The 12665-nt window shown below is 39.5% G+C and overlaps 1 protein-coding gene across 1 annotated transcript; it reads right to left on the bottom strand.

Moving 5' to 3' along the window:
• Positions 1-2024: 2024 nt before the first annotated feature.
• aplnra (apelin receptor a) lies at positions 2025-4301 on the bottom strand. The gene has a single exon (XM_027151175.2). It carries the CDS (start codon positions 4023-4025, stop codon positions 2943-2945), a length of 1083 nt encoding a protein of 360 aa, XP_027006976.1. The 5' UTR covers positions 4026-4301; the 3' UTR covers positions 2025-2942.
• Between the last annotated feature and the right edge of the window lie 8364 nt (positions 4302-12665).

The raw sequence follows: 12665 nt of genomic DNA, 5'->3' as shown, positions 1-12665 counted from the left end.
GTGTGTGTGTGTGTGTGTGTGTGTGTGTGTGTGTGTGTGTGCGCGCGTGTGTGTTTGATCCCTCCCCCTTCTGTGCCTGCTCATTTGTCTTTTCTGTGTTTCTCAATATACATTCGTGTTTGTTTTTCTGTTCTTATGTACTAGCTTAAACACCATTTTTTCTTCTACACAAGTCTGTTTCCAGTTCTGTAGAACTTAAAACACACACACACACACACACACACACACACACACACACACACACACACACACACACACACACACACACACACACACACACACAAAATCTCAGAATCCACTGTGACAATATTTACTGATGTAGTTCTGCTTTTGATATTTAGCTAGACTAGCAGATACTTTTTGGTAATATTAGCCAGCTAGTAATAGCTTCCTGTGGTAATATTAGCTTGCTGTTAATAATCTTAAATAATATAATAATATAATAATCTTTAAAATAGTAATAATCACCTTTTGTATAAGTGGATAGTTAGTGCTAACAATCTGTTTCAATCATGTATCTATAAAGTTATAATATTAGCTACTTATTCATAAGCTCGTGTTGTAGGATTAGCTAGTAATTAGTTAGCATTATCCTTTTGTAAAAAGGCAAAGCTAGCTAGTAGCAGCTTCTTGTAAAAATTAGCTTTCTAGTAATAAGCTCCTTTGGTAAAATTGGTTATAAATACATGCCTGTAGTAGAATTATTATGCTAGCAGTAACCTCTATTTGCTAAAAATAACTAGCTAGCCATACCTGTCTGTGCTAGATTAGCTAGATTTTTCAGATTAAATGTTTTAGCTCAAGTTTCCACAGGATGAACTTGCTAGTTAATTAACATTTTTTTCTCAGGAAAGCTAAATATACATGCATTTTAGACATATCTTATACCAGAAATTCAAGTTTTAGTATCCTTGGTGTTAAGAAATGGCTGTTAACAATCAGTGATGAAAAATGCTATGTTACAATACACACACACACACACACACACACACACACACACACACACACACACACACACACACACACACACACACACACACACACTGGAAAAGGACAAGGCTCATTCCAGCTCAAATCTTTCTTAGCATGGGTGATATTAATCACTATCTTCTTGACCACATGCTGTGTGCGAGGGAGGGAGAGTCTCTGTCTACATTCCTGTTGGACCTGATCTTGACCTGGCGTCTCTGGAGAAGCAGGCTAACTACACCCATAAGGTTTCTGTCGTAGACAGGAACAGGAACGGTTTCTCTGCTACCCTTGAACACACACAGTCAAATTCTAATCAGACCTTTTAGAAACCACTGACAGAAAATAACACCAATTGTTCAAGAAATATTCCTCAAACAAACATTTGAACTGTGTTAAATTACAATAGAGTGATAGTATAGTTAAAACTAATAACTCGATTTGATCATCAGTCTAAAACACACATTACTGATTACAGCTCTAATCATGCGGTCATCAGTACTAATTTTTAGTTATTTAACTATTTACACTGAGGTTCATTCCAGAAAATATGAACTGGATTGTAGAAAAACAAAAGCACCTACAGTGTCTCATAGTGTCTCTGAATGTAACCTGCACCATCAATTGTCTTTAATTGTTAATTTTGTTAAGAATTGGTTTGTGAGTCAAAGAGACCCAGAACGAAGTCTCAGCACTTTTAAAGAATGTGTGTGCTTGCAGGACTGGATTTGATGGAGGGGGGATGCGAGAGGACTTTTAAAACAAATGACATAAACCATCCCCCTTGTAAAGCGAATGTTCCTCCCCGGTTTCTCTCTTGAAAACATTTTATATAAAATGTGCATTTTCAATAAACAATGTAAAGCAATGAGGCTTTGTCTAACAATCTTATGGATTGCCACTAATTAGGCGAACTATCTGATTCAGGTGTTTTATTTTTTTTTTATGACTGCCAGGAAACATTGCTAGCCAAAACATATTAATTGCTAACCAAAGTTTTTTACAATTCAGCTACTATATGCTTGTGGTTTTTAAACGTTCTCGCATGTCTGTGTCTGATAAATAGCCCCCTCGACCGAGGTCTTTAACCGAAACATTAACTGATGATTACACCCACACTCACACAGATGTTTTTTTATATATATGTGACACAAAAGTTGGCTTTGCTTCATAATATCTTTAATGCAGTAGTTAGTTACAGAAAGATCAGCAAAAAATAAACATTTCATGAGCCCTACTTTATCTGGAGAGCACCGCCACCCTGGCACCTCCTACCGTCCTCACCTCTCTCCCTTTCCAAGAGACATTTGTCAGCTGCCATCTGTCTGTCTGCCCCGTCTCCTCCTCCTCCTCCTCCCGTGTCTCTGACCACTCTTTAAACTATCTAATTAAGCTACAACACCTTTACTTTAGTTACTTGCCCCCCCAGCACACACACACACACACTTTGAAGCTTTCGTCAGCAAACACACAAGCAAAGGCAGGAAGAAGGGCTCATTAAGCAAACTCATACATTTCTAATCATCGTTTTACACAAGTGCTAGAGATGCTAAACGTGTTTTTTGAAGTAGGAAAATACTGTACAATTTGTATCTTAGACCAGCGTACATACACACGCATGCACACACACATTCATATACAAGCCGTAGATTTCTCTGTTATCACCTCAGTGGAGTTGAAAACTGAAGCCCAGAACTTTCCTTACAATTCCTCCTCATACAATTTGCATACATCATTGTTCCTACAGTAGATTACACAAGCCTGGGAGTATTATTTACAAGCTGTACATATAATGAACTGGTTCTTCAAAGAGACAGAGAGAGATAGACTTAAAAGTCCAAAAGTCATATAAATGTTCATGTTTGAGGCTCAGCCTGGATGAGTGAAGCCACCAGAATGGTCCAGCCGTCTGGTCGCTCCCCATTTTTTCTCTCACCTCTGTTTTTTTTTTATCTCTTTCTGTTCCCTTCTCCTCACACTTTGGTGGCAAGCGAGTGCAACTCGGACTTTTGGGTCTGTGCACTGAGTGTGGATGAGGCAGAGCTGACATGACCATGCACAGCCTTCTTCAGGCTGAGCAGGCAGAGGCACCGTGAGCGGAAACGAAGGTCGAAGAAGGCATAGAGGAATGGGTTGAGGCAGCTGTTGATGTACGCCAGGCAGGTGGCATACGGGTGCGCCAGCAGCAGGAAGTGCAGGAAACCACAAGAGGTTGGAGCCAGTCCCAGGTATGACAGCGCATCCATGCTCTTCAGTACATGGAAAGGTGTCCAGCAGAGGGCGAATACCACCACAAGAGTGGTGATGATCTTTAGGAGGCGCCGCTTCTTCTGGTCCTCTTTGCGAAGGTGGCCAAAGTGGCGTGCCACTGTACAGCCTATCAAGCAGTAGCACACAGTCATGGCCATAAAGGGGAGCAAGAAACCAAGAGCTGAGGAAGACAAACTCAATCCGGCAATCCATAGTGACTCGTGGCGCTGATTCAGAGTCACCAGGCTGAAGTCCATAGCACAGGTGGTGCGGTTGCTGATCACATCGTCCACCGTGGTGCGAAAGAGCAGCGTAGGTGCTGCGAGAGTCCCGGAAAGCAGCCAAATGGCACCGAGTGATACCATCACAGTGCCTCGTGATCGAAGATGGTTGCTGCTCAGTGAGTGCACAATGGCCAGGTAGCGATCAAAGCTCAAGCATGTGAGGCAAAAGACACTGGCATACATGTTCACCAGCACCACATAGCTGCTGATCTTGCAAAGTGCCACACCGAAAGGCCAGTGGTACCCGAGTGCCGTGTACGCAGCCCACAGTGGCAGGGTCACCACAAAGGTCAGGTCTGCCAAAGCCAGGTTGCCGATGTAGACATCTGCAGCACGGCGCTTGGACTTGGCCGAACGCCACATGGTGAAGATGACCATCCCGTTCCCGGACAGACCTAGGATGAAGATGAGCATGTAAAGGACAGGGATGAGGGAGTAGGATGGCTCCCACTCTGAGTAGTCGCAGGTCGTCTCGTTGTCTTCATAATAATCGTAGCTGTCAGGGTATTCCGTGGGATCCATTGGATAAAGGTGACGGTGTCTCGGTTCCACAAAGCTTTTAAAAAGTCCTGCTTGAAGAAGTCTTCCTTTCGTCCAGGTGCGCTTTTAAAACTGAAGAACCAAAAGTTGCTGGGCTGCAAAAGGCAACTTGTTGGCTTTCCTCTGTGAACAGAAGTCTCTCTGTGAAGTTCTGCACCGTGCACACATGGGCCGCAGGATAGAGAGAGCAAGAGAGAGTGTATGTTTAAGTGAAGGGGGGAGAACCACCCAGCCTATTTAACCTCCTTCCCCTCCTCATCCCTCCATCTCCGCCCCTCAGACCCCCCTGTTTTTCTAAAGCACTGCCCCTATATCTCACTAACCCACCCCCGAGCCCCTGAATCTCAGCCAGCGTGGAGTGGGTCAACACAGCAGGAGTTAACTCTTGTTTTTCTTCTTAATGAAAAAGTAATGGTCTGTACTTCTTTCAAGTCAGGCTTGAAATGAGAACTGACCAAAGATCCCTGGGACTCTTTAATATATGCTAAAACACTTGATTGCACTATAAGTATTTTAGGTGTCACTCAGGATCGGATTAAGATATCCAGATGCTCACAATAGTGTGTCTTTATTTCTTTTGGGAATATTTTTTTTAGCACATTGAATCTTGTTTGTCTGTTTTTAGAAATAAAATGGGGGACTGAGGGTAAAGTGGTACCTGTTCTTATTTTCTGAAATGAATGAACGAATAAATGATGAATCTGTTATCAAATAATTAAATTCAGAAATATAGCTGTAACTCTGAAGCTCTGCTTAAGCAAGCCTGGACAGGTTTCTATAACGAAACCGATCTCATTTAAATGTAAATGGTCTCTGCTCATTTCCTATATTGGCCTTTAACTTTCACATAAAGACTTGAGACTAATCTGATGTAGTTGCTGTGACCAATAAACAAATAATAAACAAACAAACAAACAAATAAATAAATAAAATCAACAATTGGCAGTTATTCCAAAAAACTCATTGCATACACATTAAAAAAATATTATAAAAGTGAAAAGACATACGGCTAAGTATTGTGACCCATACTCAGAATTCGTTCTCTGCATTTGACCCATCCAAAGTGCACACACACAGCAGTGAACACACACACACCGTGAACACACACCCGGAGCAGTGGGCAGCCATTTATGCTGCGGCGCCCGGGGAGCAGTTGGGGGGTTCGGTGCCTTGCTCAAGAGCACCTCAGTCATGGCCGGCTCGAGACTCGAACCCACAACCTTAGGATTACGAGTCAGGGCACGACTTGCCCCCATACATTATATATATATATATATATATATATATATATATATATATATATATATATATATATATATATATATATATATATATATATATATAGAGAGAGAGAGAGAGAGAGAGAGAGCATATATAGCATATATATACCCATTAAAAATAACACAGTTTAAAAGAAATAATCGGAAAACAGTTCATTTCTTTAATGAACAGCATGCTAAAATAGTAAACACTATTGCATTATAAAATAATGCTCAAACACGCATTTTTGTACTAAATAGTACGTATATATATCTATATATAAATAATAACCTACGCTCACCTGACATTAAACACTGTCACGTTGCCCACCTTCATTTTTAGTAGTTTAGTAGAGGCGTCTCAGCGTAACCATGGAAACCGACGAGGGCAAGAGCGCAGACTCGGCTTTCTCTTTTGTTATTATTTTAATGAATAAATTAAAAATAATAAATGGCAGGCGCACTTTTAAAAGTCTTAAAAGTTAGTATCGCGTGTGAGCGCTATGTCGGGGATTAATTAGCATTAGAAAGTCTTACACATTCACCTCTGAGTCAAACTAAAGGAAACGGCACATAGGAGTTACACAGAGTCGTTAAGGGAATGTTGTTCACGCGCCACACCCCAGGGCAGAAAACAACAGGAACAGAACATACAGAAACTAACAGATGTGTTTATTAAAGGGTCTATCTATCTATCTATCTATCTATCTATCTATCTATCTATCTATCTATCTATCTATCTATCTATCTATCTATCTATCTATCTATCTGTCTATCTGTCTATCTGTCTGTCTGTTTGTCTGCCTGCCTGTCTGTCTGTCTGTCTGTCTGTCTGTCTGTCTGTCTGTCCGCCTGCCTGCCTGTCTGTCTGTCCGCCTGTCCGCCTGCCTGCCTGTCTGTCTGTCTGTCTGCCTGTCTGTCTGTTTGCCTGCCTGCCTGTCTGTCTGTCTGTCTATCTATCTACCTATGCTTATTTATTTCTTTGTTTCTGTTCTTCCTCATGGGGTTGTGCTTATTTATTTGTTTGTTTGTTTATTCATTTTGTTTGCTTCCTTACTTTAAGCTATAGTGTTATAGGCTATTAATTAAGTAATTAATTATTTTTCAGTTTATTTTAATGTATTCTATTAGCCTATTAATAATAATGTGTTATTTATTTGTTTGTTTGCTTGTTTACCAACTATCTATCTATCTATCTATCTATCTATCTATCTATCTATCTATCTATCTATCTATCTATCTATCTATCTATCTATTTTTCAAAGTAATTTAAAGTGTTACATTTTTTATGTAGCTATTTTCTCATAAACAATTCATTTTATTTCCTTACTTTTTTTTTGTTTTAATAAAAACAATAATAATAAACAATATTACATAATGAATATTAACATATCTTTTGCAAGCTATTGGGTTGTAATACCTCCAGGGTTGTTGTAAGCTATATACACTCTAATCACACACTGTCATTCCTTCCAGTTTATTAAATTCTATTATCTTTTTATTTACCTAATTAATTATATGCCATTTTTTTCATTTCAATATATATTTATTTCTTTGTTTGCCATCTGTTTTTTTTCTTCCTCTTTATTATTTCCCTGAAATACTAGTGCTCTAGTGATCAGCTATAAACCGGCATCACATCAGTAATCACCCATGAGCTCATTACAGTCTGTATGGGCGAGGAGATCATCTTTATATCATCTTTAACCCCAATCATGATCCTCTCTGATCCTCTTCATGTGCTTCAAGGACTCGAGGCTCTTTTTCTAATGGTGTTTTTCCATGGAAAATTCATTGCCTTACTGTAGCACTTCATAGCATTACAAAATTAGGGTCTCAGTTACAATAAATATGATAGTAACTAACTAATAAAGCACAGAATTACACAGAGAGGTAAAGTAATTCAGCTGTGTTGCAGTGAAGGGGTGAAAATTGGTATGTTGGCGTTAGCGGTAAGCGTGTGAGCGGAAACAAGAGTACGAGTTTACTGAGAGAGGAAAGTAACAAAGCTGCTTATTGTAACTTTAAAATCCCGCTTGGGAATTCCTGAAAACGCGAACCCACATTTAGCTCTGAGTTTCTATAACAGAGAACCTGGTAAACTTACATAACCTTTATTTAAACATGGATCAGTTGCAGGTTTATGATTATTAGCTATTTTAGGCAATATAGAAACAATCAAAAGTTTTACTGTTTATTATCTATTATTAACCCTTACAATATTCCTTTTATGTCTTATTAAAATCAGACCAGGACTAAGATCACATGAATTGAGTCAATATATAATCCTCTACATTATGCATCTAAACAGGTTGCTAAAAAAATATTTTAAAACAAGATTGAAAAAAAAAGCTAATACATTTGTCAAGTACACCTCTAATTAATTGCCAAGTAATTCTGTATATTTATAATTGTTGTAACTGTAAAACTTTAAAGTTTGTGACTTTATATTGTTGACCAAAATAAAAAAAAAATAAAAAAACATTTGGCAGCGTAAATCAGCGTGAAAATGTACACGTATCCTGTGCGAATGTAGAATCGGACCGATCCAGAATATTTTTCTCTACATCATATGACAATTTCCAGGAACTGCGCAGACCAAGTGGTATTGTAAAGCTTTTCGTGACAGTTTTCCTGTCACACATGACAGGTGAGACGTGCGTTCGATGTTAGCAGCAGCCAGTTTAGCATTCGTAGATAGCCAAATAGTGTCAATGTGTCCCTGTTTATTGTCATGGGTAAGCTAGAAACATTATGACACTGCAAATGAACCTAGACATAATAATAAAATAGACAGAAATCATATCCATATTATGTCATGTTCACGATTATCCCAAGATTTTGCTCGGGTGCGAGTTTGACTATGTTCTTGACGCAAAACATCCAGGAGGGAATTTTTTTTGGGATTGTTTTATAATCTCACAGGTGAAATCCGTCTTTACATGTTGATTCTTGTATTTGTCGTGTGTATGTATATATAGTCTATTGCTATGTAAATCCCAAGCAGCTCTTTTCATGAATTCGGCTCAGAGTCATTTCCCTTACATAATCAACCCGGTATTTACCCTTTTTTTATCTCACTTCTTTTTAAATGCACAGTATGAATTACAGGTCGGTCCCGTTTATGATCAGCTCTCCAGCCAGAACTAGTTCCTCTTGGATTCGGATTCAAATGACGCTCTATTGTAGTTGAACTGCTCATGAGGGTGGATGCATAACCGAGTCGTACGTGTGAACGACGTGGTGTGTATCAGAATGGAGCAGAGCACAAAGAAAACACAAAGTATCAAGTCAGACAAGTATAAAATGATCAGCTATTTAGTCGAACACTTTAACTTGTGAGGTCCTCGACCTTTCAAGGGTCTGCCTTAAACAGTAGCAGCGCTCGTTAATCGTAGGGGAAAAGAAGGCGAGTGTGTTATAAATCATGTCAGTCTCTCTGAAACCTGTGTAAAATCACTGGAGGATTGGTGCAGCATGGAATCGGGCGGCTTACACCCAGTGACCCTGTTATCCTTTACTATGGCCCTGCGTGCAAACCCCATTCCCATGCACGCTGTTTTTGTTGGCTCTCGGCACTCTGTATCGGGAGAAAATAAAACACACACACACACACACACACACACACACACACACACACACACACACACACACACACACACACACACAAACACACACACACAGAGCAGACAGCTTGGTAAAAACAACACAGTGCTTCCTGCTTCAGTGGGGTTGGCAGAGTGCCAGGACAGAGATCCCCCTCTAGTGGAGGGACATTCTGACATTCATACAAACGTGCACACACATACACACACATATATAAAAGATTTTATACGCACAGAGCCACACATCACATTTCCCCAGGCACACAAGAGAAGAAAACTTGTCACTCACTTTTCAGACTTGGGACACACACACACACACACACACACACACACACACACACACACACACACACACACACACACACACACACACACACACACACACACACACAAACATGTTGGTGGCTTCTGGTGCTATCTAACTCCCTGCAGTGTTGGAGAGGATGCCTGCTGTTCGCATGGATCTTTTGGGCAAATAAATAAATTTGCAAATTTAAAAAAATAAAAGGGGACCTGATAAGAAACAGATGGTCAGATTAGCCAAGTGACTCTCAACCCCACACACACACACGCACACACACACACACACACACACACACACACACACACACACACACACACACACACACACACACACACACACACACACACACACACACACACACACACACAGACACCTCTAACTGCCAGAATAAGCAGATGAATTGGAAATCCCTAAAGAGATCCCACTGCTATTACATTATTACACACACCTCTCCTTCACTCTTTACTAAAGTATCAGAGAAGAAGCTCTAACACACACACATATAACACACACACATAACACAACACGGAACTTCAATATCACCGCTTTGGCACTAGAGATCTCTGCAAAAATCTCCACATCAGGACCGACGCACACAGATCAACCAAATCTCTTCGTTCATCACGTCATCCTTTCGTGGCTAAAAAAAAGCAAACCTCAGATTTTCAGCCTCGACTGTAGATTGTAGGTTCTGCAGAATATGTTTCATTGAAAAATCAGAGTAAATGTTTACACTTTAATCTATGTGACTTTGTGTATTGGATGTCAGGAATTAAACACTTGGTGGATGTGCTGTTACAGGCAAATAATGAACAGCAGTGTGATGAGATGCATCCTTATGCCTGATATCGAAGAAATTTTCCATCGATTCAAAATTTATAATTCAAGAACAACGCAAAAATCCAATATCCAAATCCAAATATTTTAAAATATTATAAAATCGGTCTATATTTACATTTAGTGTTGTGGTAATGCCCACAAAACAAGTGTGTGGTATGACTTAATATCACTTAGTACCATTCCTGTGCTCAGTTTCTCCTTTCTAAAAAATTATACTAAATAAAATGAATTAAAAATATCATCCTAAGTAAAAACAAACTGAATAATTATTACGAGTTAAAGAAAAATATACAAAGTGAAATGGAATTAAAACTCATAATAATACAATGATTATAATGAATACAAATTATAATAACAAAAACAATTATAATAATTAAAAGGAAGGAAAAATATACAAATTAAAATCAGAAAAATCCAATTATTACAATTAAAATAAGTACATATATATATATACACACATAAATAAATAAATAAATAAATAAATAAATAAATAAATAAATAAATTTTCAGGTAGTTGCTGGTTTAGTTTAGTACATTCAGAATGTACACCATCGGAAATACGAGCCGGGGTTTTTCTCTCTTCTGTGTCTCTGTGTGTTGTGTCTAGTCTTTTCACACTCCATTTTCTCCTGCTGAAGTGTTTTCCACTATAAAGTGTGTGTGTGTGTGTGTGTGTGTGTGTGTGTGTGTGTGTGTGTGTGTGTGTGTGTGTGTGTGTGTGTGTGTGTATTTCCTCTCCGTGGTAAAAGCCTAAACCGGCCGACGTGAGGGGGCTAATGGTGTTTTGTTTTTCCCCCCGCATCACTTAAGAGCCTCTATATTCAGAGTAAGACCACACAAGTAAGAGAAACTGAAGTGTTCGTGTGTATCTGATTGTGTCTGAGTGTGTGTCTGTGTGTGTGAGAGAGAGAGAGAGAGAGAGAGAGAGAGAGAGAGAGAGAGAGAGAGAGAGAGAGAGAATAAGATGGGGGAGTTCAGAGCAGCTGTCTGCTATTTACTTCTAAGCAATCAAAGAATGTCTGCATGCTACAAGATAGCGTTAAAGTGTAATCAGTGTGTGTTATTTAGTTTGAGTTCCAACAAGACAGTAGCACACACACACACACACACACACACACACACACACACACACACACACACACACACACACACACACACACACACACACACACACACAAACTCAGGTTCAATTTCAGAGTAGAGTGATCATGCTATCTTGAGTCGGGGTTACATGACCTGTAGCTCTGTGGCTACGGCAAACATAAAGCTGTCAGACAGAGCTGATCAGCCGTCGTCGCTTGATTTGTGAGGCCCTGAAGCATTGAATAAACTAGCAGCATCTGAAAAGGTGTGTGTGTGTGTGTGTGTGTGTGTGTGTGTAATACCTGAGTAGGCCCGGGGTGGGGTGAGACTCAGGGCATGTACCTGAAGGATCTTGGGGCAAGGAGTAATAATAACACTTATAAACCACACGAGAGCACATGATACGTGGTAACAGTTACGACGACATACAACAGGGGATGTCAAAATCTTTTGAAAAAGTTCCAAAAGACGGGAATATTTAATGAAACTGTAAAAGGAAGTACCTCAGAGAGTTAGCATTTAGCACTCTGTGTGAGACCGAAGGGTTGTAAAGATCCTTTATTGATGGAAAAGCTAATAATAATTTATATTCCACAAACGAGCATCTTGTGCAGGGATTAAAAATTTTGCATAACCACAGGTCCGGGTTCAAGTGGCTAAAAATTGCTAGCAACATTTGTACTTTCATTGGAGAATAAAACAAAATAGTTTTACCTCAAAAAAATGTTAAAAGATCGAGGGTCATTAGCTAGCTAGGAGTTTGTTCACTTCTGTTTTTAATGCTTTGTCTTTGATGTTTTCATGCTTCCGTATCGATATTTGTTAATCTAGCTAGCTGTTAGCTAAGCCAAAGTCCGGCTATTAGCAGTCCCTGTGAACCTTTGTTATAACTAGCTAATTGTGATATTAGCTAGATGTATATTTAAAGCTGCTGCTGTTTATGTGTGTGTGTGTGTGTGTGTGTGTGTGTGTGTGTGTGTGTGTGTGTGTGTGTGTGTGTGTGTGTGTGTGTGTGTGTGTGTGTGAGCTGGGGTTTAATCAGACATCGAGATGGGAATGCTATTAGCAATGCTATTATTATGCTAATAGCAAGACCAGTCTTCCTAGATAAAATCACACGCATGTGGCATTTTCCAACCTCCACTCTACAAACACACACACACACACACACACACACACACACACACACACACACACACACACACACACACACACACACACCACACACACACCTCGGCATCTGATTATTAGCTTATGCGAGTAGTCTGATGCCCTGAGATTTGAAAGGCAGTGATTTGAGCTTTATAGCGATCAGGCTTCAGCTTAGCATTAGCACACTGATAACAGCTCTTTGATGTCTGTGATCCTGATCACCTGGACCTCGATAAGTTCCTTTAACACTAAAAACTCATTTAATGAACACGATCGTCAGAGATCGACTTCAGGTTGATGATTTAGCTGCTGCTCACAAACACAGGTCTTGAACTGCAGCTATGAAGCTAATGTAGTTAACAAGTAGAAAAAGCTTATA

The sequence above is a fragment of the Tachysurus fulvidraco genome, chromosome 14, assembly GCF_022655615.1.
Source record: "Tachysurus fulvidraco isolate hzauxx_2018 chromosome 14, HZAU_PFXX_2.0, whole genome shotgun sequence".
Lineage (NCBI taxonomy): Eukaryota > Metazoa > Chordata > Actinopteri > Siluriformes > Bagridae > Tachysurus > Tachysurus fulvidraco.
The sequence above is the reverse complement of the archived record's forward strand: the minus strand, read 5'-3'. Positions and strand labels throughout refer to the sequence as shown.